The following is a 25212-nucleotide window of genomic DNA, read 5'->3' as shown; positions in this document are numbered from 1 at the left end:
CAGAGGATGGATGGAAGGCATATCCACTCCTTGTTTAGAAACTATGTCTGGATCTGAAAATTTCCTAATCTGAAAATAATGGTGCTCGTCCACTTTGAATCCTGGATAGCTGGGAAGAAATCATAGGCAGTGTAAGAAAGTCTCATCTGTACTTTGAAGTCAAGATCTTTGCAGAGCTAAGTCACCAAATTAGCACATATAAAACTCTGGCAAGGATTTGTGTGTTCATCTACTATCATTTGCATCATACTCTCTTACCCCACTTCAAATTTTTCTAATGGGGTCAGATTTAGGAGAATTTTTTTTTTTTTTCACCTTAAAAAGAAGACAATCCAGTTCCATGTCCCAGGGCAGCACTTGATCAAGCTCCAGCTTTGAAGTAGAAATACTCTTCTATTTCTCAATTAAAAGACCATAGTATAATTATAAAAATGGGTCAAAGACTGTATGTTAGAAGTGACTGAAAATATTTTGTGACATTAGCCATGTCACAACCCGCGCATTTTGAACAAAATTCTGCAAAAATTGCAGGTGCACTGCTTTGCAGTAACACCATTCCCCTTGTGAAGGGAAGTGATGGGTACCTACACATTTACTGAAACAGTCGCTAGTTAGAGAATCAAAAATTCTGCCTAGAATTTCTTGTTTTGTTAAGAAGAATGCAGCCACTGTAGCAATTTCTGGTGAATTTTCACTTGTTCTCACATTTTGTCCAAAAACCATGAAAGGAATACTGTCATGTGGAAGATTCGGTTTGTAGCTAGTGTTCAAATGCTAATAAAGATGTTTTCTTATATCCTGTGCTTCGTGATTCAGTAAGATACATGAGTGGGTTGTTGTCTATCAAAGAGTAAAGGTGGCTGTGGATTTTTACTTCCTCTGCAATGCTGATCTATATTCAGTAAGTGTCACAGTCTCACAGTAATCAGGCCTGTAAAGAGGATCAACTTGATATGCCTGCTTGTTTGCCATAGAAGACAGGAGTTCTGAGTTTCTATGTTTAGCTGATACGTTTTGGTTTTTTAAAAGTAAGATACTTTTCTTTATGGAAGGGATATTTTATCAAATGAAACTTCTACATGGTGTTGCATAAGTACATACTTTCAAAACAATTCTTTGTTGGTTTACATGAAAGTTATTCATGTGCAAGCACCACGTGCATTTTTATGTGCCGTTGTAAAATGTAAGCAAAATATGTATGTCTTTTTGAGCAAACAGCTTCTGCTTATAATCTACAGGTTTAGTAACAAAGTGACCAATTTTCTAAAACTGATTAGGTTTCAGTGTCATGCTGATTTTTATCAGTTTGTTTTCAGTACTGAATATGATAGAGAATATAGAGATTTGGTAGATGATGAATTGATAGGTAACAGACTAATGTGTCATTTTCCAGCTAATTTTGAATATTTTATATGTATGTTATATCAGTATTAGTGTATTGATGGTTTTGTACTTTTTAATATGAAACATATGGAAGTGTGTCTACTGTTGAATGCAACCTCTAAACAGAATTAAATGTATTGTATAAACGACCATAATTCTGAATTCTGGGATATATATGCAACATAAATTAAGGAGTTTCATTAGCTGTTGGAATTTCTGTATTCTCAAATTATGAGTTGAGAAACTAGTGAACTGAGCAGAAGCAAGTTCATGCCTGCAATGTATCAATTTACCTTGGTAATTGACTCACCTTGCAGCAAGTCAAGTAATTGATTAATTAAAATTGATCTTGCTTATGTTTTGGTTTATTACTCCATCACAGGAATCTCATTTTCAGTTCACCACATTTTATGAAACGTATGAAACCTGAAGAGGAAGACAGTCTGAAGACCAAGGCTTAATACTGTCTGATCATAAACCACTGAACTGTGGCTCATTAAAAACTTCTTTTTAAAATTAGATAAACTTTATAAATATTAGATAGTATGCTGCTTAATGCTGTATGACTGAAGGATAGAAATCAGAGTTTTCAATTAAGGAAATTATTTGGTGTTAGACATACTTTTGCAAAGAGCCAAGTTCTATTTTGGTACATTGTTCTGTCTTAAAAGAAGATACTGGGTGAGTGACTCTTGTTTAGAAACACCTTTGTTTCTCAGCCTATGCAGGTGTTACTGGAGAGTGCAATTCAGATTGCAGCTTCAGCTCTGGGCAAAGCAACTAGAAATTTATGTTTACAATACACACAGTTATGCATTCACCTACTTTCAAAAAAAAAAAAGAAAACAAATCTCCAAAGATGTCTTTTTTAATTTTTGCAAAGTCATGCATTCAAGTGGATATGGATATTCAATATGAATATGAATTGAATATGGATATTCAATATGGGACACTTAGTAGATTCTACAGGATTTCAGACCACCTGAAATACATTTTAGTAATTTCAATGTGTTACCGTGTATAAACATTCTTAGAATTGGGGTTGGAGTTATCTGGTCTGAATCTGTTTGCTAAAGGACTGATGTATGAATCCTAACCAAATTTCCGGGATTTGGAGAAGGCTGAGGTTCTTAATGACTTCTTTGCCTCAGTCTTCATTGGCAAAGGCTCTGGCCGCACCACCCAAGACTTGGAAGGAGAACACAGGGACTGTAAGAATGAAGACCCTAGGCCCACTGTAGGAGAGGATCTGGTTCAAGACCGTCTTAAAACCCTAAACATACACAAGTCCATGGGACCTGACGAAATCCATCCGCGGATTTCATGAACTGGGGATATGTGGTGGGATCACATGGTAGAATGGCTCCTACGACTGGAGTGTTGGAATGGAAGGTTACAGGCTGTTTAGAAAAGACAGGCCTGGCAGGCAGGGAGGGGGAGTTGCTAGTTATGTTAGGATAGGCTGGAGAGTATGGAACTCTGTCTGGGGACGGGTGAGCAGTTGACAGAGAGTTTGTGGGTCAGGGTTAAAGGGAGAACAGCACTGGGAGACATTATTGTGGGGATCTGTTACGAACCGCCTGATCAAGAGGAATCTGAGGATGAAGCACTCTATAGACAGATAGGAAAAGCCTCACAGGCCCTTGTTCTCATGGGGGACTTCAACCACCCTGATGTCTGTTGGAGCGACGGTACAGCCCAGGACAAGCAATCCAGGAGGTTCCTCAATTGTGTGGAAGACAATTTCTTCTGCAAGTAATAGAGGAGCCAACAAGGAGAGGTGCCATGCTTGACCTCGTGCTCACCAACAGGGAAGGGCTTGTTGGAAATGTGACGCTCCAGGGCAGCCTTGGATGCAGCGATCATGGTCGAATTTGAGATCCTCAGGACAGTGAGAAGAGCGTGCAGCAAGCTCACTGCCCTGGACTTCAGGAGAGCAGACTTTGGCCTCTTCAGGAACCTGCTTAGTAAGGTTCCATGGGATGCAGACCTAGAGGGCAGGGGAGCCCAAGACTGTTGGTTGTTATTCAAGGATCACCTGCTACAAGCTCAGGAGTGTTGCGTCCCAACTAGAAGGAAGTGCAGCAGGAGGGCCAGGAGACCTCCTTGGATGGATAAGGAGCTGCTGAAGAAAATTCGAAGGAAAAAAGAGGCTTATAAAAGGTGGAAGCAAGGACAGGCAGGCTGGGAAGAATACAGGGATGTTGTCCAGGAAGCTAGGGACCAGGTTAGGAAAGCTAAGGCCCAGTTATAATTAAACTTGGCTAGGGATGTGAAGGATAACAGGAAGGGATTCTATAGGTATGTAGTGAATAAAAGACAGACTAGGGACAACGTAGGCCCCCTCCGGAAGCTATCGGGAGAACTGGCTACCCGGGATTTGGAGAAGGCTGAGGTTCTTAATGACTTCTTTGCCTCAGTCTTCACTGGCAAAGGCTCTGACCACACCACCCAAGACTTGGAAGGTGGACGCAGGGACTGTGAGAATGAGGACCCTAGGCCCACTGTAGGAGAGGATCTGGTTAGAGACCATCTTAAAAAACTAAATGTAAACAAGTCCATGGGACCTGACAAAATCCATCTGCAGGTCCTGAAGGAGCTGGCGGATGAAGTTGCTAAGCCACTGGCCATCATATTTGAAAAATCATGGCAGTCAGGTGAAGTTCCCGACGACTGGAAAAAGGGAAATATAACCCCCATTTTCAAGAAGGGGAAAATGAATGACCCAGGGAATTACAGACCAGTCAGTCTCACCTCTGTGCCTGGCAAAATCTTGGAGCAGATTCTCCTGGAAGGCATGCTAAGGAACATGATGGACAACAAGGTGATTGGTGACAGCCAGCATGGCTTCACTAAGGGGAAATCCTGCCTGACCAATTTGGTGGCCTTCTATGATGGGGCTACGAAACTGATGGACAGGGGCAGAGCAGTTGACATCATCTACCTGGACTTGTGCAAAGCATTCGACACTGTCCCACACAACATCCTTGTCTCTAAATTGGAGAGACATCAATTTGATGGGTGGACCACTCGGTGGATAAAGAACTGGCTGGATGGCCGTACGCAAAGAGTTGTGGTCAATGGCTTGATGTCCGGCTGGAGACCGGTAACGAGTGGTGTCCCTCAGGGACGGGTGTTGGGACTGGTCTTGTTCAACACCTTTGTCGGTGACATGGACAGTGGGATTGAGTGCGCCCTCAGCAAGTTTGCTGATGACACCAAGCTGTGTGGTTCGGTTGATACGCTGGAGGGAAGGGATGCCATCCAGAGGGACCTCGACATGCTTGTGAGGTGGGCTGATGCCAACCTTATGAAGTTTAACCATGCCAAGTGCAAGGTCCTACACCTGAGTCGGAGCAATCCCAGGCACAGCTACAGGTTGGGCAAAGAAGAGATTCAAAGGAGCCCTGCGGAGAAGGACTTGGGGGTGTTGGTCGATGAGAAAATGAACATGAGCCGGCTTCAGTGTGTGCTCGCAGCCCAGAAAGCCAACCGTATCCTGGGCTGCATCAAGAGCAGCGTGACCAGCAGGTCGAAGGAGGTGATCCTGCCTCTCTACTCTGCTCCTATGAGACCTCACTTGGAGTATTGTGTGCAGTTCTGGTGTCCTCAACATAAAAAGGACATGGAAGTTTTTGAACAAGTCCAGAGGAGGGCCACGAGGATGATCAGGGGACTGGAGCACCTCCCGTATGAAGACAGGCTGAGAAAGTTGGGGCTGTTGAGCCTGGAGAAGAGAAGGCTGCGTGGAGACCTCGTAGCAGCCTTCCAGTATCTGAAGGGGGCCTACAAGGATGCTGGGGAGGGACTATTCCGCAGGGACTGTAGTGACAGGACAAGGGGTAACGGGTTCAAACTTAAACAGGGGAAGTTTAGATTGGATATAAGGAAGAAATTCTTAATTGTTAGGGTGGTGAGGCACTGGAATGGGTTGCCCAGGGAAGTTGTGAATGCTCCATCCCTGGCGGTGTTCAAGGCCAGGTTGGATGAGGGCCTGGGGTGACATGGTTTAGTGTGAGGTGTCCCTTCCCATGGCAGTGGGGTTGGAACTAGATGATCTTAAGGTCCTTTCCAACCCTAACTGTTCTATGATTCTATGATTCTAAGAGATTTCTGGTCAGAAGGTGTTCTGGTTTAGCAGTAGCAGTCATTTTTTTCTCCTTCTTAGTAGCTGGTGCAGTGCTGTGGTTTTGACTTTTGGCCTGGGAATAATACTGATAAAGCCAATGTTTTCAGTTGCTGGTCAGAATGTTTACCCTGACCAAGGACTTTGTGATTCTCATGCTCTGCCAGGGAGAAGGAGAAGCCGGGAGGAATCAGGGACAGGACACCTGACCCAAACTAGCCAAAGAGGTATTCCATACCATAGCACGTCATGCCCAGGATGTAACTGAGAGTCCCCCGGAAGGGCTGGATCACGGCAGGGTGGGGGTGAGGTACTGGTCGGTGAGCGGTTGTATTCTCTTCCCTTGTTATTTCCTTTATCGTTATTATTACTGGTGGTAGCAGTAGTGGTTTGTGTTATACCTTAGTTATTAAACTGTTCTTATCTCAACCCATGGGAGTTGCATTCTTTCGATTCTCCTCCCTCTCACTCCAGGAGTGGGGGGAAGAAAGGGTGTGGGGGGAAGTAGACTGCGTGGTTCTAATTTACGACCTGGGCTTAAACCACGACAGAAGGGGATAATTTTCACTTGCTCTTCATTCAGGAAAAAAAGTGTAACACTGCTATTCATCTGTATTTGTGAATAGATATCAATTATGATGGTACAAAATGAATCTCCTGGTTAACTTTATGTACTTATTGATGATGCTACTGGTGGAAACCAGTTATTAGTAATTAACAATTAGAACGTGTGTGCTTTTAGAAGATAAGTAAATCATGGAAGTATTTTGATCAACCTGAAATTATTCTCCTTGAAGCAAAATATTCACTGAAGCAAAACCTTGAAAAAATTAGAGAACTTTGATATGACTAGCATATTACACTTTTGATCTGAAGAGATGTAATGTGTGGTGGAGAGAGGTATTAATCTGTAACAGTACTTCAATCTGATCAGAAATTTTAAGTGGACTTTTGTCTTAAATTAAGCACATTAGATCATCTGAGAAACATGATCTAGATTATCACTTCTCTAGTGAGGTGTCAGACCATTGCTTACAGAGGTCCTTTTCAGGCTGCTATTCCGTGCACTCTTAAATCTGTTCTATTGAAAAACAGTAACAAAACCTACCAAAGCTAAACTGACTAGATTAAATAAAATTTCTAATCAGAGAAGTATCAGAGCTCACATTTAAATAGTTTAGATTTGCTACATTCCTCAATAGCAGGCTGAGTCTGAAGGAATTTGTGTGGTTTGTGGTGTTTGGTTTTGGGGTTTTTTTGTTATCCTTAACTAACAACTTATCTCTGCTCATCACGAGCCTCCACATCTCATTGGGCATGCAGGCTTCTCCTCATAGAATTATAGAATGGTTAGCATCATACTAAAAAAGGTATATTGAAGTAAATAGGTAAAATTACTTGTAAGTGAAGATCAAGGTTAAATAAGTTTTAGAATACCAGTATTTGTATGAGAAGACTCAAGAAAGCAAGATACGGTTGAGGCATGATCTGCAATTTCATTATAGGATAACAACTCCATAAAACTCATTTCAATTAGTGTCTTCAGGCCAGAAAAGCAATTTCAGACTTCAGCTAGAGGGATCTTACTTCAGTAATTTCACTGTAATACTGAGTCATCTTAATGGTGAATCGTCTTATTTGCAGATTGTATGGCTTCAACTAGTTCTTATGCTCAGTCCACCTACACCTGAATGATAAAAACTTTGAAAGTCTTCTCCAAACCATGCTGAAATACACTATTATTGCCACTTTTTAGAAACTTCAGAAACATTGTTCATCCTGTGTAGCAAATACATAGTTTGTTAAATGTTGTAGCACAAATGAAAAGGGTACATTTGAAATTTAAGGGAATAATGTAAAACATCAATGTTGAATGCTGTCCTTACTTAAGACATCAGCAGTGTTTGTATTTTGGGGTTATGGCATTTAATGATTGATAAAGACTTTGTGATTCCAGTGTATGTTCTAAAAAGAAATGCTGATTTTTTGAATTCTAGAAAATTAAAACATTCATTTCATTATGATAGAAACTATAGGTCTTTTATGCATGTGGAAGTAGAAAGAAAATCGTTAATTTATTTGAGTAATTCTCATTTTAAGTAATTTTTTATGTATGTTGTCTGACGCATAATTTTATTTCTTAGAAAACTGTGAAATACAACAGGTACTATGTATATGCTTCTGTGGAATGATGGATACTTTAATATAGTAGAGAGAATAAATATAATTTCAGCTATGTATAAGTAATTTAATGTAGTCCACTGATAAATGCAAGCTAAGTGGCAAATCTCAGTTTTATTCTAAATCTTGCTATTTATAAATTCATATTTCAGTATTTTAATCTTTTTAAATGTCTGAAATATATATGTTTGAAGATTTATCCAGGAATCAGATGATAAAAAGTGTTTTGAAAATCTTTATTTTTATCTTACACATTCTGATTTTTTTTTTGCCCCCAAATAGGGTATGCTTCTGATGCTAGAAGTTTTTTTAATTCGTTAACAGAGGGATATAATAATGAGTGTTTCATTGTACTGTTTAGATTTTTCAACTTATTACACTGAAATTTAAGAAGAGGAAATGTTTTTGACTAATGAGTGTGAAAGTTGAGACTTTCAGAGAACCTTTTACAGAAGCAGCAAGGGGAAAAGAAAACTAATTTGTTTAGGATTAATTGGCTAATTTGGTTTACCTCCTACTTGACTGTACATTTTAGAATTGTTTACAAAAATTTTTTTCATTCCCATTCTATACTGTTAAAAATGCTACTGGTTGTTATGCAAAGATAGATAAGGAAAATGCTGCCTGTAACTGCTGATTAGTCTGTGTCATGGGTGAATAGCTGTCAGTTTTAGTAGTAGCAGGTAGGCAGTGAAATGTCACCTGAAAAAAGGCATCTAACTTTCACACACTTGTACGATCACACAAGATGAGATCTCACACACGTGAGAAACCTGCTTCTGAATTCCCATTTTAAAGGACATGTTAATTAAATTAATTGCTTTGGTGAAAATCACATTGTCAATCCCATCTTTTATTTCAAGTGGCTGTAACTGTCTACTATCATAGTACTGCAGTTGCATAAGGGGACTGGAAGAAGCAGCACTGCTTTTAGAACGTAATTGTTCAAGTGATCCAAGTTCAGTACAGGCGGCTGTTGTGTATCTTCTTTGACAATAATAATTGACACCAGTGTAACTTCATAGCTGGATGGGACACTGCCATATCATATTGCTCTTGTTTTATCAGCCTCCGCCCCCTAGGAAATTTCTGTGGAAGGTCTTTTGGTGAACAGTTTACATACCTGTATAAAAATAAATTCTTCTGTGTGCTAGTCTGCAAATGATGTTTTCCTTTTTTAGTGGACAAGTTTTGGAAGGAAAAATGACTTTTAATTCTGTATATACCTTTGACACAGTTGAGTACTAAGAATAATCTCTTTTGGCTCGCTTATATCAGCTTATATCACATGTTGAGAGGTGAATAAGTGCTTGGCACTTTATAAGTAAGTGTGTCTTTGGCATTGCATTATGTAACAATATGTAAAAAAAGCATTTAAGAATAATTAGGATAACCAAACAATAGGGCTGTTGTATGTCACTTTTCCCGAATGTTCTTATTCTTGGAATATGTTTTTGGAGGAGTAAGTGCTTATGAGTTAGTTGAACCATTTCCTGAAAAGTGATTTTTTGATCTTTGGTCATCATGTTTAAATTAAACAAGGTCTTAAAAGTGAAGACTGTGCATTCAGAGAGGACCTGTGATGAGCGCTTACTGTGCTAACAAAATTAATTTGTTTATATTTAGGTTACTGTTGTTTGCAAAATCACAGCAACAGGTTTTTATTGTAAGCATTAAACATGTTTTACTGAGTAAAACTGAGTAACAGTGTACTTACAGTTTTTTATAGCATCGTACCAAGCCACTGCTAAGGAGCATACAGCACTTGTGAAAGTCCTGGAGACAGTACATAGTCTTTGACACTTTGATGTGGTCTTGAATGTAAATCTATACATAAATATCTGTTTACATACACTTCAAAGGAATCTCTGAATATGTATGCATATGATACCAGCTGTAGAAGTATGTGTTAATTTTAAACGGATTCTATTTTCTAGAACTTCTGAGCACTATAATGTGTATGTAACTTCCAAATATTTACTTTTTTTTTTTTCCTTGTACCTTGTTTTGTAACAGGATGACGAAGTAGTACTTCAGTGTATTGCCAGTATCCACAAAGAACAAAGGAAATTTTGCTTGGCAGCTGAGGGACTTGGGAATCGCCTGTGCTTTTTGGAACCAACATCAGAAGCTAAAGTAAGAAGTCAAGACTCCCAACTGGTGTAATGAATCAATGAAACTTAACCTACTTATTATTCACAAATACATTTAACTACAGTTTCTTTAATATGATGCTAGATCCAGCTTTTGTATGCTTTTCTTTTGTGACTGCAGCATGAGATTTCTTGGAGTTTGCAAATATACTTGAGGTATACCTATTAACAGTCAAAAGCCACTATTCTTTATCTAAAATAATTCCTTTAACTGAAATACTTCATATTTTCAAGATAAGGTCTCCAGACTATTATTAAGATTTAAGTTCACTAAAAAACTTATTCCTATTACTGCTGTAGGTTCAAATATCTTGATATACTGGATTGATAATTTTAGAAGCACTGTCACCTATTAGTTTCTGCCTTTAAGCTTTGCTTCTGTGTTGATTAATCAGAAAGTTGAGAGTACAGGGAACAGAATTATCAAGTAATTTATAAGCTTTAAAGAAAATTGGCCAATGGAAAAAAGAAGCTAGAGAGCTGTGAAGAAAAAAATAAAACAAACTAATAAGAGAAGCTTCAGAGAAGAGATGAAACTTTAGACTCGTGCTAGAGCAAAATATTAAAGTGTAAATGCAAACAGAGAAAGACCTCCTCATTCTCTTTGTTTTCTCTGCATCATTTACTTCTCTTTTATATCTCTTTATGTCTTTTCTTCTGATAAATTATTTCTTCTGAGTTTTTTGGGTTTTTTTGGTTTGTCTTTTTTTTTTTTTTAGTAGGGTCTTTGTATCTTTTCTTTTGAAATGTTGCTACGTGGTCCTATTTTTAGTCTGGATATTATGACCATGCTACATCCACGCTTTTATTTATACGGTATGAAAGGTCCTTGCTCATCTCTAGGGTGGAAAATCATGCTGCATCTAAATTTGCATTTCTTTGCATTCCAAGAGTTCAGTCAGAGGAATGGTATGTATTCCTGTAGAATGGCATAGATCTACTTACATTTTGTAAATGTCTTAGTAGTAGATAACACTACAGAAGCTTCTGAAGTTTGTTTACAATCAAGAAATTCAGAAAACTTGTATGTAACTGTTTTAAAAGAGCTTACAGAGAAGCTTTTTGAACTGCTGGTCTTGACTGAGAACAGTAAAGAATTTTGCAAAGGGGCATGTAAATACATCTGTGTGAAGGGAAGCGTAGACAGTTAATCTGGATGATTAGAGAGTACGATACTTGCCAATAACCCTTAGTGATGACACTTACTTTCACTTTAATTTGGATGAAATTTTGGTTATGAAATAAAAAAGAGAAAACCAAAATGGCACATATCCAGTGGACTAAAATAAAGTTGTTGAATAGGTGTGCTTCTGATTAAATCCTATATGATTATGTTCTCACTACTATGCTATTGAACATTTTTGTCAATTAAGACATCTTTTAAACTAACATATGCAATTTTTTTCAGACGATAAAAACATTGAAGAACTAGCAATTGGTGAAGTCATGCCACACATGCAAGATCTGCAGTGCCTTGTGTATTGTTAGAAAGTAGAGGTATATTTAAGGGCTGGCAGGCTAAATTCTAATAACTGAGAGCATAAACATGCTTATAAAATGGAAAATTATTCTTGCCTCTTGTAAAGAATGTGGAGGTCATGATGGATGTTACATGGACGTTACACAGTCATAAGTTCACTGAATGATGAATGATGATGAGCTCAAGGGATCTAGCGTAGTTTTTGGAATTACAATCAAAAGAATCTTACTAGGAGATACAAAGTTATACTGTCTCTGCATTTATCTGTCTATCTATCTATCTATCTATCTATCTATTTATTTCCTCTGTGGCAATGCTGCTGAAATACAGGGAACTGTCATGGCATTCAAATTCATATTAATGTCAATAAAATTGAGATTGCTCCAGGAAGTGCTATGAGAATAATGACTGAGGGAGGACACAGTCTGTTCAGTTTATAAAAGGAAAGCTTCTTGCCTGTAAGCTTCCAAAGTGGGAATGTTGATAATAGAAGTCCTATTATTTTACACAGCAGAAGACTGTCCTTCCTGTTACAATGGTATTTTTTTCCTGAGGTGGATTCCTTGTGCCTTTCTGATCCCTGAGAATTACTTTCTACAGCTAGATTTCTTCTTTATGTTAAGAAGAAATTGCATTGAAGAAGATTAAAGGTGTGTTTACTAACAGAAGTCCACAGCAGAAAATCACAGTGTTACCTTCTACAGTCTTCCCCAGTTGATCGCTTTACCAAAGCCAAATCTGTTTGCAGAAGATGTAACAGCTTCTACACTCATTGAGCATTGGCTAAGTATTGTTAAATCAAGAAAGGAAATGTTTTTCCATTCAAGTAATTCTGGAAAACAGAAGGTAGACAAGAAATAACTAAACATATCTGTTCATTCCAGAATTAAAAGGTGTAACTTTAAGATTAACTTTTTAATCTTGAGTTCTCAGTAATCAGAAGATAGAAGTAGCTAAAAGTAAAGGGAGGCAAGAAAAGAGGACAAAAATTTCTTAGAACCTTACAGAGGAAAAAATGGGGTTTCTATGGTTAGCCGTTAGCTGGTTTTGGTAATTTTTATGGCGTGCTGAAGGGAATAACAACTACAGCATACTTCTGTTCGAATTTTAGTATAGATCCACATGCAACTTGCATATTATTTCTTTACAGTAAAAACTATTGCAATGTTGGTTTCGTAATAATTTATCTTACTGTGGCGGGATTTTAAATGCACTTTTTCATTAATTCAATAGTATGAAATTGTGTTCATCCTGTTTATGTGCTCATTTTTGAATTATCAGAAGCCATTTGCCTAAATAATGTCTGATATTTAAAATGTAAGGGAAAAAATCTAATTAACTAGAGGTAAAAAAAAACCAAACACAGCCACAAAAGAACCCAAAACCCCTAAATATAAAATAGCAAAATTGTTGAATGATGTGGTCTAATTATACTACTTCATTGCTGTTTTCTTTGTTTTTAAAGTGATGCTTTAAAAATTGATGTATTTCAAAGCTGATAGTCTAGTGCAGCAGTGTTAACTTATAGCGATAACTAAGAAGAATATACCTAAAAAATAATAGCAATATACTAACATCAATTTTAGTAGCAGAATTGTCAAACAAACTTAAATGCCTGAAAAGAATTATAACTAACATAAGATTTCTGTCCTGACAGAATGTAATAGTTTACAGGTCTGGTAAAAGTAAGCCTAGTAAATCAGTACCAGCTGTGCCAGGTCATGTCAGTGGTTTTTATACTGCAGATGAGAAAGCTGTGGCCAAAGATGTGATTAGTAAGCGTATCACCTACAAGAAATTAATGTTATGGTAATGCCTGGAGGAATCCAGAAGACTGAATTCAGAAAAGTGAGATATCTTCAGTGTTGTGAGTGTGTTGATGGAAAACTGGTAACACTGTATGTAGGACCTGTAAATAGCTTAATAACTTAAATAACTTTTAAAAAAGAGCAGCTATCAGGGCAGGACTGTCACTTGTTTCCTTAGATTTCCTTTGCAAATTTGTGTAGGCTTCCTATATCAACTTTGTATTTTTGTATCTCTTCCTGTATATATGGACAAGGCTATGCAGAGGTGTGCTGGAAGAACTCCCCAGAACTCTCACTAACGTTGAAGAACTATTTATTCCAAATTCCTGCTTTCTTTTATTGTATATCAAGTCAGCCTATTAATTCTGCTACATAAATTTATTTACAGTGCTTTCCCCTTTCACTGGGTACCACTGCACAGTCTGGCTCTGTTTTATTTCTACTTTCCTGTCACATATTTATACACATTTATGATTCCCCTTGAGACGTTCTTCTTGGACACATATTACTTTGGACACATCAATGCCAAGAAATTAAAAAAAAAATAATAATAAAAAAAAAAAATCTGCTGCTCTTGAAGTGAATGTAAGTTTTGTATTTCAAATCCAGCGGACAAATTGATCCAACAATTGAGAGGATGTAAAATAGTTAATATTGTTATATCTCAAGATTCTGAACCTTTGCTATTTAGTAACAGCTATAAATATGTTCAGAGTGTTGACCTTATATGTCACATAACATCATAGAATCATAGAATAGTTAGGGTTGGAAAGGACCTTAAGATCATCTAGTTCCAACCCCACTGCCATAGGAAGGGACACCTCACACTAAACCATGCCACCCAAGGCGTCATCCAACCTGGCCTTGAACACCACCAGGGATGGAGCATTCACAACTTCCCTGGGCAACCCATTCCAGTGCCTCACCACCCTAACAATTAAGAATTTCTTCCTTATATACAAGCTAAACTTCCCCTGTTTAAGTTTGAACCCGTTACCCCTTGTCCTGTCACTACAGTCCCTGCGGAATAGTCCCTCCCCAGCATCCTTGTAGGCCCCCTTCAGATACTGGAAGGCTGCTACGAGGTCTCCACGCAGCCTTCTCTTCTCCAGGCTCAACAGCCCCAACTTTCTCAGCCTGTCTTCATACGGGAGGTGCTCCAGTCCCCTGATCATCCTCGTGGCCCTCCTCTGGACTTGTTCAAAAACTTCCATGTCCTTTTTATGTTGAGGACACCAGAACTGCACACAATACTCCAAGTGAGGTCTCATAGGAGCAGAGTAGAGAGGCAGGATCACCTCCTTCGACCTGCTGGTCACGCTGCTCTTGATGCAGCCCAGGATACAGTTGGCTTTCTGGGCTGCGAGCGCACACTGAAGCCGGCTCATGTTCATTTTCTCATCGACCAACACCCCCAAGTCCTTCTCCACAGGGCTCCTTTGAATCTCTTCTTTGCCCAACCTGTAGCTGTGCCTGGGATTGCTCCGACTCAGGTGTAGGACCTTGCACTTGGCATGGTTAAACTTCATAAGGTTGGCATCAGCCCACCTCACAAGCATGTCGAGGTCCCTCTGGATGGCATCCCTTCCCTCCAGCGTATCAACCGAACCACACAGCTTGGTGTCATCAGCAAACTTGCTGAGGGCGCACTCAATCCCACTGTCCATGTCACCGACAAAGGTGTTGAACAAGACCAGTCCCAACACCCGTCCCTGAGGGACACCACTCGTTACCGGTCTCCAGCCGGACATCAAGCCATTGAGCAGAACTCTTTGCGTGCAGCCATCCAGCCAGTTCTTTATCCAACAAGTGGTCCACCCATCAAATTGATGTCTCTCCAATTTAGAGACAAAGATGTCATGTGGGACAGTGTCGAATGCTTTGCACAAGTCCAGGTAGATGATGTCAACTGCTCTGCCCCTGTCCATCAGTTTCGTAGCCCCATCATAGAAGGCCACCAAATTGGTCAGGCAGGATTTCCCCTTAGTGAAGCCATGCTGGCTGTCACCAACCAATGGGGGTTATATTTCCCTTTTTCCAGTCATCGGGAACTTCACCTGACTGCCATGATTTTTCAAATATGATGGCCAGTGGCATAGCAACTTCATCCGCCAGCTCCTTCAGGACCTGCAGATGGATTTCGTCAGGTCTCATGGACTTGTGTACGTTTAGGTTTTTAAGATGGTTCGCGGTCCACCTCACTACCTGATCATCCAGGCCACACTTCCTCAATTTAGCTATGAGGATGCTGTGGGAGACTGTGTCAAATGCTTTGCTGAAGTCAAGGTAGACCACATCCACCGCTCTGCCATCATCCATCCACCGTGTTATTTCCTCATAAAAGGCTATGAGGTTGGTCAAGCATGACTTCCCCTTGGTAAAGCCATGTTGACTGCCCCTCATAACCCTCTTATCCTTGACATGCCTTAAGATGGCATCAAGGATAAGGTGTTCCATCACTTTCCCAGGGATGGAGGTGAGGCTGACCGGTCTATAGTTACCCGGGTCCTCCTTCTTGCCCTTTTTGAAGACTGGAGTGACATTTGCTTTCCTCCAGTCCTCAGGCACCTCTCCCATTTCCCAAGACTTGGTAAAGATGATGGAGAGTAGTCTAGCAATGACTTCCGCCAGTTCCCTCAGCACCCGCGGGTGCATGCCATCTGGACCCATGGATTTATGGATGTCCAGATTGCTCAACTGGTCTCTAACCCATTCCTCATCAACTAAAGCAAACTGCTCCAGTGACCTGACTTCATCTGAGGTCTCAGGAGTACAGGGCTCTTCAGGACTGCCTCCGGCAGAGTAGACTGAGACAAAGAAGGCATTCAGTAACTCTGCCATCTCTGTATCTTCTGTCACCAGGGCACCCATCCCCTTCATCAGTGGGCCTACATTACCTCTGGTGTTAGCTTTATCTGCCATGTATTTGAAAAAGCTCTTTCTGCTGTCTGTGACCGCTTTCGCCAGATTTAATTCTAAGGAGGCCTTAGCCATCCTAGCTGCCATCCTACATCCTCTAGCAGCAGCCTTATATTCCTCCCAAGTGGCCAGCCCCTCCTTCCATGACCTGTAAACTCTCCTCTTCCACTTGAGCATACACAGCAGTTCAGTATTTAGCCATGCAAAATCGCTGCAACCACGGCTGCCCTGGAGCGTCACATTTCCAACAAGCCCTTCCCTGTTGGTGAGCACGAGGTCAAGCATGGCACCTCTCCTTGTCGGCTCCTCTATTACTTGCAGAAGAAAGCTGTCTTCCACACAATTGAGGAACCTCCTGGATTGCTTGTCCTGGGCCGTACCGTCGCTCCAACAGACATCAGGGTGGTTGAAGTCCCCCATGAGAACAAGGGCCTGTGAGGCTTTTCCTATCTGTCTATAGAGTGCTTCATCCTCAGATTCCTCTTGATCAGGCGGTTTGTAACAGATCCCCACAATAATGTCTCCCAGTGTTGTTCTCCCTTTAACCCTGACCCACAAACTCTCTGTCAACTGCTCACCTGTCCCCAGACAGAGTTCCATACTCTCCAGCCTATCCTAACATAACTAGCAACTCCCCCTCCCTGCCTGCGAGGCCTGTCTTTTCTAAACAGCCTGTAACCTTCCATTCCAACACTCCAGTCGTAGGAGCCATCCCACCATGTTTCTGTGATTCCTATTATATCATACCCCCGTAGACATGCACACATCTCTAATTCCACTTGTTTGTTGCTACAGGCATTTGTATAGAGTCATCTGAGCTGAGCTCCAAATGAAGCCGGCTCATTGGCTGGTGTGGCTGGAATATCTCTACATTGCTCCAAGCATTTATTATGGGTGCTGGCAACTGACTGGGTGTGTTGGGATGGAATGATGCCCTCCTCTTTCAACACATCTAGTTTAAAGCAATCTTGACCAGTCTGGCAAGCATATACCTTCTCTTCTGTTTTGTCAATGACATTGGAGAACAAATACAATGTTCATGGTGTGATTCTAGAAGACAGGTAAGCAGTAATGCGTGCTTTTGGATCTGAAGATATTTTGGTTTACTGTGAGAAATACAACTCTAGGAAAAATTGCACTAACAAGTTATGAAGAATGGATTTATATTATTTTGATAAAGGAATTAGCATGTATCTCAGTAGCAGAGGAGTGAACATTTAGTATGTTTTTTAAAATTAAATACAGGTATGTTCAAGCACACTTTTCATCCTGCTTTGCTGATCTTTTTTTAAACTTTTTGTTTTCACAGTATGTTCCTCCGGACCTTTGCATCTGTAATTTTGTTCTTGAACAGTCCCTATCTGTCAGAGCCCTTCAAGAAATGCTGGCCAACACAGGGGATAATGCTAGTGATGGGGTAAGTAAATTGACATCAAAGAATATTACATTTCTAATATGGATTGTTGTTCTCATTTCTTTCTTATTGCCGGGGTTTTCCATGAGAGAGGCCTCATGTCATAGCAGATTCTTAATTTTTCTTGTTTTTCTGGGGCACTATTGCTAAACTACTGTAATCATATCGATTTCTCTCTAGCATTGAGGGGCAAGTGCAATTAGTCTTTTGAAATATTTACAAAAGCCAGAAACATCATCTTCAGAGATCATTTATTACTGTCAGTTCAGACCTAAATACTGAGAAAGGAGCAAGAGAATCCTTGACTGAGTTTGGCTTTTATGAACCTGAGGAGACTATATGGGATGGTTTTTGTCTGAAACATAAATAATTGCCATAAAAGCATTGTTGTATTACAGTGCTATTTATTAGTAAAATCTGAAATAAAAAAAGTACCACCACTTCTTAATTAATGTGGTGAAGTATTATTAGCAAATCCCTAATAAGACTTTACAATGTTTATTTGCTATGACAGATTCCATATTTGCTTTCTGGCACCATGAAAACCACAAAACTTGTGTGAACAAAAATCCTTTGCATTACACTCTCACTTAAATTTAAATTACTTGTAGTCACATGTAGGTCTCTTGAACTTGACTTAAGAATTGACTTTGCTGTGTGCAACCTGAGTGAATCAATGTTTACCATACCGGTTAAATTTCTGCTGCCTGATCAGATCAGCTTGCTATTATTTTCCATGATGCTGGGCTTGAGCTGATTTTCCAGCATAGTCCAAAAGCCTGGGTGGAAAACTTAAGTCAATTTGCTTGCTTTGACCCGAACTCTCCAATTTCAGCTGAACTGAATTGAATTTTTGCACTCTTCTAAACCAAATGTGATAAAACTCTATGGCTTTACTTTTCTTATGAAATTAAATGACAACTAATTATGATGCATATAGTCTGCAGCACTGGATAGTCTATCAGTTTTCATTTTTATTTTATGTAGAACGAGAAAATTCATATTTTCTCTTTAGCTGAAGTTTGATTTCTCTGTGGGATTAATACACTGTGCATTCTGTTTCAGTGTTTTCTTCCTTTTTGTAGTACAACCCTAGAAAATAATGTGTGGGAGGAGGGGAATTTTAGTAAATATCTTAGAAGGGAGAATAAGAAGGGTGTTTTGTTTACTTGAGGCTAATTTTTTGAATGTCATATCCGTCTATGCAGAAGTGATACATTCAAAATGCGTTATTTTTCTAAAGAAAAAGATGTCTATAGTATCAATTTTTGATAATTTTTTTCTCTTGAATTATAAATTGCCAATTGGCCTACAGTCTTTCATTGTTGCAGAGCAATTCACCACTTTAAAACACTCAAAAATTTTATCTATTTGCAAATAAGAAACATTAAAGCACTGCCTAAACATTTGCTACACAATAGTGAGTCTTGTTTTTCGCAGGAAATCCAAGTGTAACTCTAGCTATGACTGGCTATGAATGCTTCATTCCCAGCAGTGTTCAAGTCAAGGCTGAACAGGGCCTTGAGCAACCCGGTCTAGTGGGAGGCGGCCCTGCCCATGGCTGGGGGATTGGAACTAGATGATCTTAAGGTCTTCTCCAACCCTAGCCATTCTATGATTATATATTTCTGTGATTGCTTGTTATATGCTTTAGATAATAACAAAGGAAACAAATATTTTTTAAAAATGTTTTTGTTTTTCAAAAAGATAAATGTTAGGATGGTCAAATATATCTCTTAACTTTTAAAATTTTCATTGGAAAGCAAGTTGCCGAAGCTTTATATCATCCCCAAAAGTAAAGCACTAATGATGGAAATTACTCCTTTTAAAAAAAACTAATGAATTGCTGCAAGCAGCCAAATGGAACAATAGAGTTTCTTACTATGGAGTGAAAGAACTTCTAAACTAAAACTCCTCATGACTTCATGCACATCAGTAAATACTTAATGGCTCAAAGTTAGGATTTGTTTTTATCTGAATTAAAAAAAAAGAACAGGTTGTAATTTAAAATTATTGACAGAGTGAAATTTTAGTTTTATGCTTTCACAATTTTATAATGCTAAGTAATAATACTGCAGTACCTACCTTTCATTCTATTAAAGAATATTCTTTTTTCTTTGCAAGCTTGTTTCTGTTGTACTTAATGCATGGAAATCATATCAGTTCAGTTAGGAGAGAGATACATATTCAAGGCATGTAACAGCAAGATATGTAAACCATATTCATATAGAAGTGTGTGTATGCACTCATAGGGGGAGCATTGTTCCTGTCTGGTTTATGCTTGTTTAATTCTCTAAGTTAAGTGCAGTTCTGCAGGCTAAAATAATGAGACGAATTTTGCATGTAATCTATGTATAGTGGCCACTAGTCTGAAGAGTAGTTTAGGATAAGTTACAGTGTCTTAAAACTCCCTAAGGTATTGTATAGATCATGAACACTGTTTGCATAGTAAACTTGGTGGAATAAAGTAATTTCTAATGAGAAATCATCTTTCTTGTTGAGAGAATGCTGTGGATTATGCCCAGCCGGCAACTCGGAACCATGCAGCCGCTCACTCACTCCCCCTCTTCTTCTTCCCCTGCTTCTGGGGGGATGGGAAGGAGAATTGAAAGAATGTAACTCCCATGGGTTGAGATAAGAACAGTCCAGTAACTAAGGTATAACACAAAACCACTGCTGCTACCACCAATAATAATAATCGTAAGAGAAATAACAAGGGAAGAGAATACAACCACTCACCACCTGCTGACCGATACCCAGCCCAACCCAAGAAGCGATCTAGCCCTTCCAGGTAACTTTCCCCAGTTTATATACTGGGCATGACATGCTGTGGTATGGAATACCTCTTTGGCTAGTTTGGGTCAGGTGTCCTGTCTCTGCTTCCCCTCAGCTTCCCCTCCTTCCTGGCAGAGCATGAGACTCACAAAGTCCTTGGTCAGAGTAAACATTGCTTAGCAACAACCAAAAACATCTGTGTTATCAGTGTTGTTCCCAGGCTGAAAGTCAAAACCACAGCACTGCACCAGCTACTAAGAAGGAGAAAAATTACTGCTACTGCTGAACTGCTGAAGTACAGAGAATTATTGCAGATTCCTACACTGACCTCATCTGCTATGACAAGGTGACCTGACTAGTTGATGAGGGAAAAACTGTAGACATTGTCTATTTGGACCTTAGTAAAGCATTTTACACTGTCTCCCACAGTGTTGTCCTGGAGAAACTGGCTGCTTGTGGCCTGCAGAGATGGATTCTTCACTGGGATAAAAACTGGCTGCATGGTAGAGACCAAAGAGTGGTGGTAAATGGTGTCACATCTAGTTGTGACTGGTCACTAGTGGTGTCCCTCAGGGCTCAGTATTGGGGCCAGTCTTGATTAATATATTTGTTTACGGTCTGAATGAGAAGATTGAGTGCAACCTCAATAAATTTGCAGACAACACCAAATTGGATGGGAGTGCTGATCTGCTTGAGGGTAAGAAGGCTCTGCAGAGGGATCTGGACAGACTGAATCGATGAACTGAGGTCAACTGTATGAGGTTCAACAAGGCAAAGTGCCAGGTCATGCGTTGGGCCACAACAACCCCATGCAATGCCACAGGCTTGGGGAAGAGTGGCTGGAAAGCTGCTCAATGGAAAAGGACACTGGGGAGGCTGATTGACGGCCAGCTGAACATGAGCCAGCTTGTGCGCAGGCAGTTAAGGTGGCCAACAGCATCCCACCCTCTATCAGAAATACTCAAATACTATGTTCAGTTCTGGGCCCCTCATTACAAGAGAGATACTGTGTTGCTGGAGTGGGTCCAGAGAAGGCAACAGAGCTGGTGAAGGGCTTAAAGCACAAGTCTTCTGAGGAACGTCTGGAGAAGAGAAAGCCCAGTGGGGACATTATAGCTTTCTACAACTACCTGAAAGGAAGATGGAGTGGGGATGTGGCTGGTCTCTTCTCCCAAGTAACAAGTGATAGGACAAGAAGCAATAGCCTCAAGCTGTGCCAGGGGAAGTTTAGGTCTGATTGTTGGAAATACTTCTTCACCAAAAGGGTAGTCAGGCATTGGTTCTACCGGTCTGTCATTCCATTGGATTGCTTTTCATGTTAAACTTAGTTTGGAAGAGTTCTTCTGTTTCAGATTTTTCTGGAGGAAGAATGTAGCTTATTATATTTGGGGTTTTTGTTGTTGTTGGGGTTTGTTAGTTTGTTATTGTTTTGTGGGGAGTTTTTTGCTTGTTTATTTTTTTTTTTTTTATTTTTATGAGTCAGCCTTAAAAATACCAGTGATTCACTTAAAAGCTTTCAGTAGAAAAAATAGCATAAGGTGCTTTATTGCTTGCTCTCAGTATGCCTATATTTGTTAGGTATTGAATACATGTAATTTTCTTCTGACAACCTGTTTGTAATTACAGTTGATTTTGCTGTTAAGGTTTTCTTTGTTGATTAAAAAAATGTTGCAATTTATGAAGGAAGTATTATATACACTGTTACATAATGTTTTTCTGGTTTTCTTCGCCAAGCAGGGGTAAGTTCCTGCAGGATATGTTATTAAACAATTTTTTAATGGGTGACATATTTTGGAGGAGCTTTTGGAATTCTTTAGTTATTGTTTCTAATCAGCCTTTTATGATGATATCTGAAAGTATGCTATCTGAATAACCAACAATAACTCTTATATTTGCCTCCAATTTTTTCCAATAATCTAATGCATTGTCTATGCAGGTCCAAAATTGTTCTCTAGATTTAGAGGTTTTTTAGTTTTCTTCTGGGTGTACTGCAAAATTTTACTTGATTATATGGATCATACTGTGAAAGAGAGTATACATAGTATCCATATAATTCTGAGAAATTTTCTCAATAAAATTTACTGTACATGACATGAAGTTCCAGCATAACCAGGTCCCAAATCCCTATTTGTTAATGTGTTTGCTATTTCCTAGAAAAATAGGATATTTATTCTATTGTAGGTGTAATAAAAGACCTCTGCTGAACTGCTTTTAGACTTTTATTCTCTGTTTTGACAAATAGCATTTCATTTTTAATCTTTTGATTATGATTAAGCATTCTATATGTTGAGTTACAGAATGTGGTAGCTTCTTCAGCTTGATGTCTTCTAAATTGTGCTTGTGTAGAACACAAGTTGTATGTAGCATATAAACCTATTGACCTAATTGGTAGTTTAACTGATGTATTGTTCATAGGTTGCAAAATCATTTGCCTACACATGTATAACCATTATCCGAGTGCCTTGAACTGCCCTTTAATTGTTTTGGTCCCTTTCACATAAATCCAAGGAAAAGAACTGACCTTAAAGGCAATCTCCTTTAGCAATATATAACACACTAGAGAAACTATCCTTATTCTAAAGTTATATTTTGGGGAATCAGCTTTCATATTCAAGAATTGTCTAAATATACCTGAAACAGTAAGACCATAAAGAAAATGCCCTTTTAAATGAATAGAAAGCTCTGTGTGAAAAGAGTTTCAAGCTATAACATGGGAAGTTAGACATTCTTAAGTCAGTGATTTCTGACTTATTATTGGGATTCTGATGTTAGACCTTCTCTTCTTACTCAAGACATACAAGGTGCAAATGTTATGATCAGGACTGAGAGAAAAAAATTTGGTTGCCTAACATAGTATAATTAGTATCAACATTAACCATGATATCCATAAATCTGCAAAATTTGGAAATCACATTACTAAAAAGTGCTTCATGTATAATCTGGGGGGCAAAAAAAGAAAAATAAGAAAAGAAAAATCTTCGTTTCAGTGGAAAGTACCACAATAAATCAAGGATTTAATTTCTTGGTCATATTGTTCATTTAAGTTTGAATGGGCTTGTTATTTTATAACTAACTAGGAAACAAGATAGTAGATGCAGAAAAAAGCTGAGAGAGGCAGACTTGAAAAGGTGTAAAGCTTGTTGTCTGTTGTTCTATAGGTAATATTTTTGTTAAGATTCTTTACTTGGAATTTATTTTCTTCTGGTCACCAAAAGGAGCTGAAAAGACGGTGTCGAATTCTCTAAAGGAAACATATGGAAAATCTAGTTTTGCCTCTTGCTTATCTAGTAATAAGTTTCCATATTTGAAAGTAATAACTGTGCTTGGTTGAAATTATGGATGGAGTTGCTATAATTAATCTGGCAAATGCTTAAGATAACTTTAATCCTAGCAAGAAAATATCCTTCATACGTGCTTAAACTATTCTGGGCAATGGGTGCATTTTTCCTCTTTCAGATTTCACTTTGTGTATGTATGTGTATTTATTTGGCTACTTTTTTTTTTTTAATGCCTCTGAGAAGTTTATAAGAAAGGTAAGTAGTATCTTTATTTGAAACATTTCTTTTCTTTTTTTTTTAAGTGCTGTGGTTTTACTTATAATAAAAATTAGGTCACAATAAGAGTCTTCGACCAAATACAGCATTTGTTCCCTTGGCAGATATTTGGCTAATGCTGTAGCTACTTCATAATTTTTGCCCAGCATATCCATTTCATAATTTGCTTGGTTATTTGCAGTTATTACTTGAACTATAGTAGTTCCTTGTGTTATTACATAATTGTGATCATAGTCCACACAGTGCAGTGTTCTGACATTCTCTGTCATTTCTGTAGGCAGCTCAAGGGGGTGGTCACAGAACCCTGCTGTATGGCCATGCTATACTACTTCGACATTCGTTTAGTGAAATGGTAAGTGAATGAGCACTTGCAGAGAATGAGTAACATGAAATTCAAATAAACATATTTTTATCTAAGTCAAAAATACATAAATTTGGAAGAAAGTTGTTTCTAGGTTCTCTTCTGCACTAGATAAGAAAATAGGTTATCATGTCTCAGCACAATGGAAGTGGCCCTTATATTTTAAATTCAGATTCTTAAATCCATTTCACTCAGAAATGTAGATGAAAAGCTCCTTTAGCCAAGGATTATTACTGTGTCATTAAAGAATCCATTTTAGTGATAATTCCATTAGCGAATTGCTGCTATCACAAATGAATTCATTGTGTTGTGTTATTTTTTCCATCATATTTTTGTAAGTTGTTTCTTTTCACATCCCATAGTTCCCAGAGACTATGCCCACAAACACGCTATCTTCATGCTACTTTATATAAATTTTGTTTCACTACATTGTACAACTGGAAATTTTTTACTGTTGTGGACCTTTGACTTACTACGGCCCATGTAATTATACCTAAGTGAAGTTTTCATGAAGAAAACATATTACAGTAATTCTGTAATGTTTGCCTGTTCCTCTCTGCTGAACTATGTGAAACTTTGGAAAGTAGAAGCTAAACTGCGCAGAGAAATACTGCTGAAGAGGAAAAGTCTTTTGATGTTTTAAAGTAAGGAAGAGCTTATATACATTAAGCATCATGCTTAATTAATTTTAAAAAATTGAGCACAGGCTGATTGTAAGATAGAGCCATGTGACTCCATGTGAATGTATTGATTTGGCATGTGCGTCAGTGGATACTGTTGGGTTTTTGTTTTCAATAATTTTACTGTTTTGTAGTATTTGACGTGTTTAACAACATCAAGATCCCAGACAGATAAACTTGCATTTGATGTGGGACTACGAGAAAATGCAGCAGGTATGGCAAGTTATTTTTGATGGAAAATGTGTCACATGTTTCTAGTTTTAGAAGAGGTGTTGAGATTGATGACACTGTAAGCTTATGAATGTCGTTTGTGTTCATTAGAGAAAGTGATGACTGTCAATACTGATGACTTTTGATAATTTAACAGGGGGAGTTTAG

The 25212-nt window shown here is 38.8% G+C and overlaps 1 protein-coding gene across 1 annotated transcript in view; it reads left to right on the top strand.

Annotated features, from left to right (window-relative positions):
- RYR3 (ryanodine receptor 3) overlaps window positions 1-25212 on the top strand; it is a gene marked incomplete at its 5' end in the record, with an annotated part of 224891 nt that overhangs the window by 36168 nt on the left and 163511 nt on the right. The window contains 4 exons of the mRNA XM_080618062.1: window positions 9707-9826; window positions 17360-17467; window positions 24071-24145; window positions 24969-25047. Coding sequence (XP_080474188.1) covers window positions 9707-9826; window positions 17360-17467; window positions 24071-24145; window positions 24969-25047 — 382 coding nt within the window. The remainder of the gene's footprint in view (window positions 1-9706; window positions 9827-17359; window positions 17468-24070; window positions 24146-24968; window positions 25048-25212) is intronic.

This window comes from Psittacula echo, assembly GCF_963264785.1.
Source record: "Psittacula echo genome assembly, chromosome: 5".
In the NCBI taxonomy this organism is placed as follows: domain Eukaryota; kingdom Metazoa; phylum Chordata; class Aves; order Psittaciformes; family Psittacidae; genus Psittacula; species Psittacula echo.
Note: the sequence above shows the minus strand (reverse complement) of the source record. Positions and strands in the feature narration are given on the sequence as shown.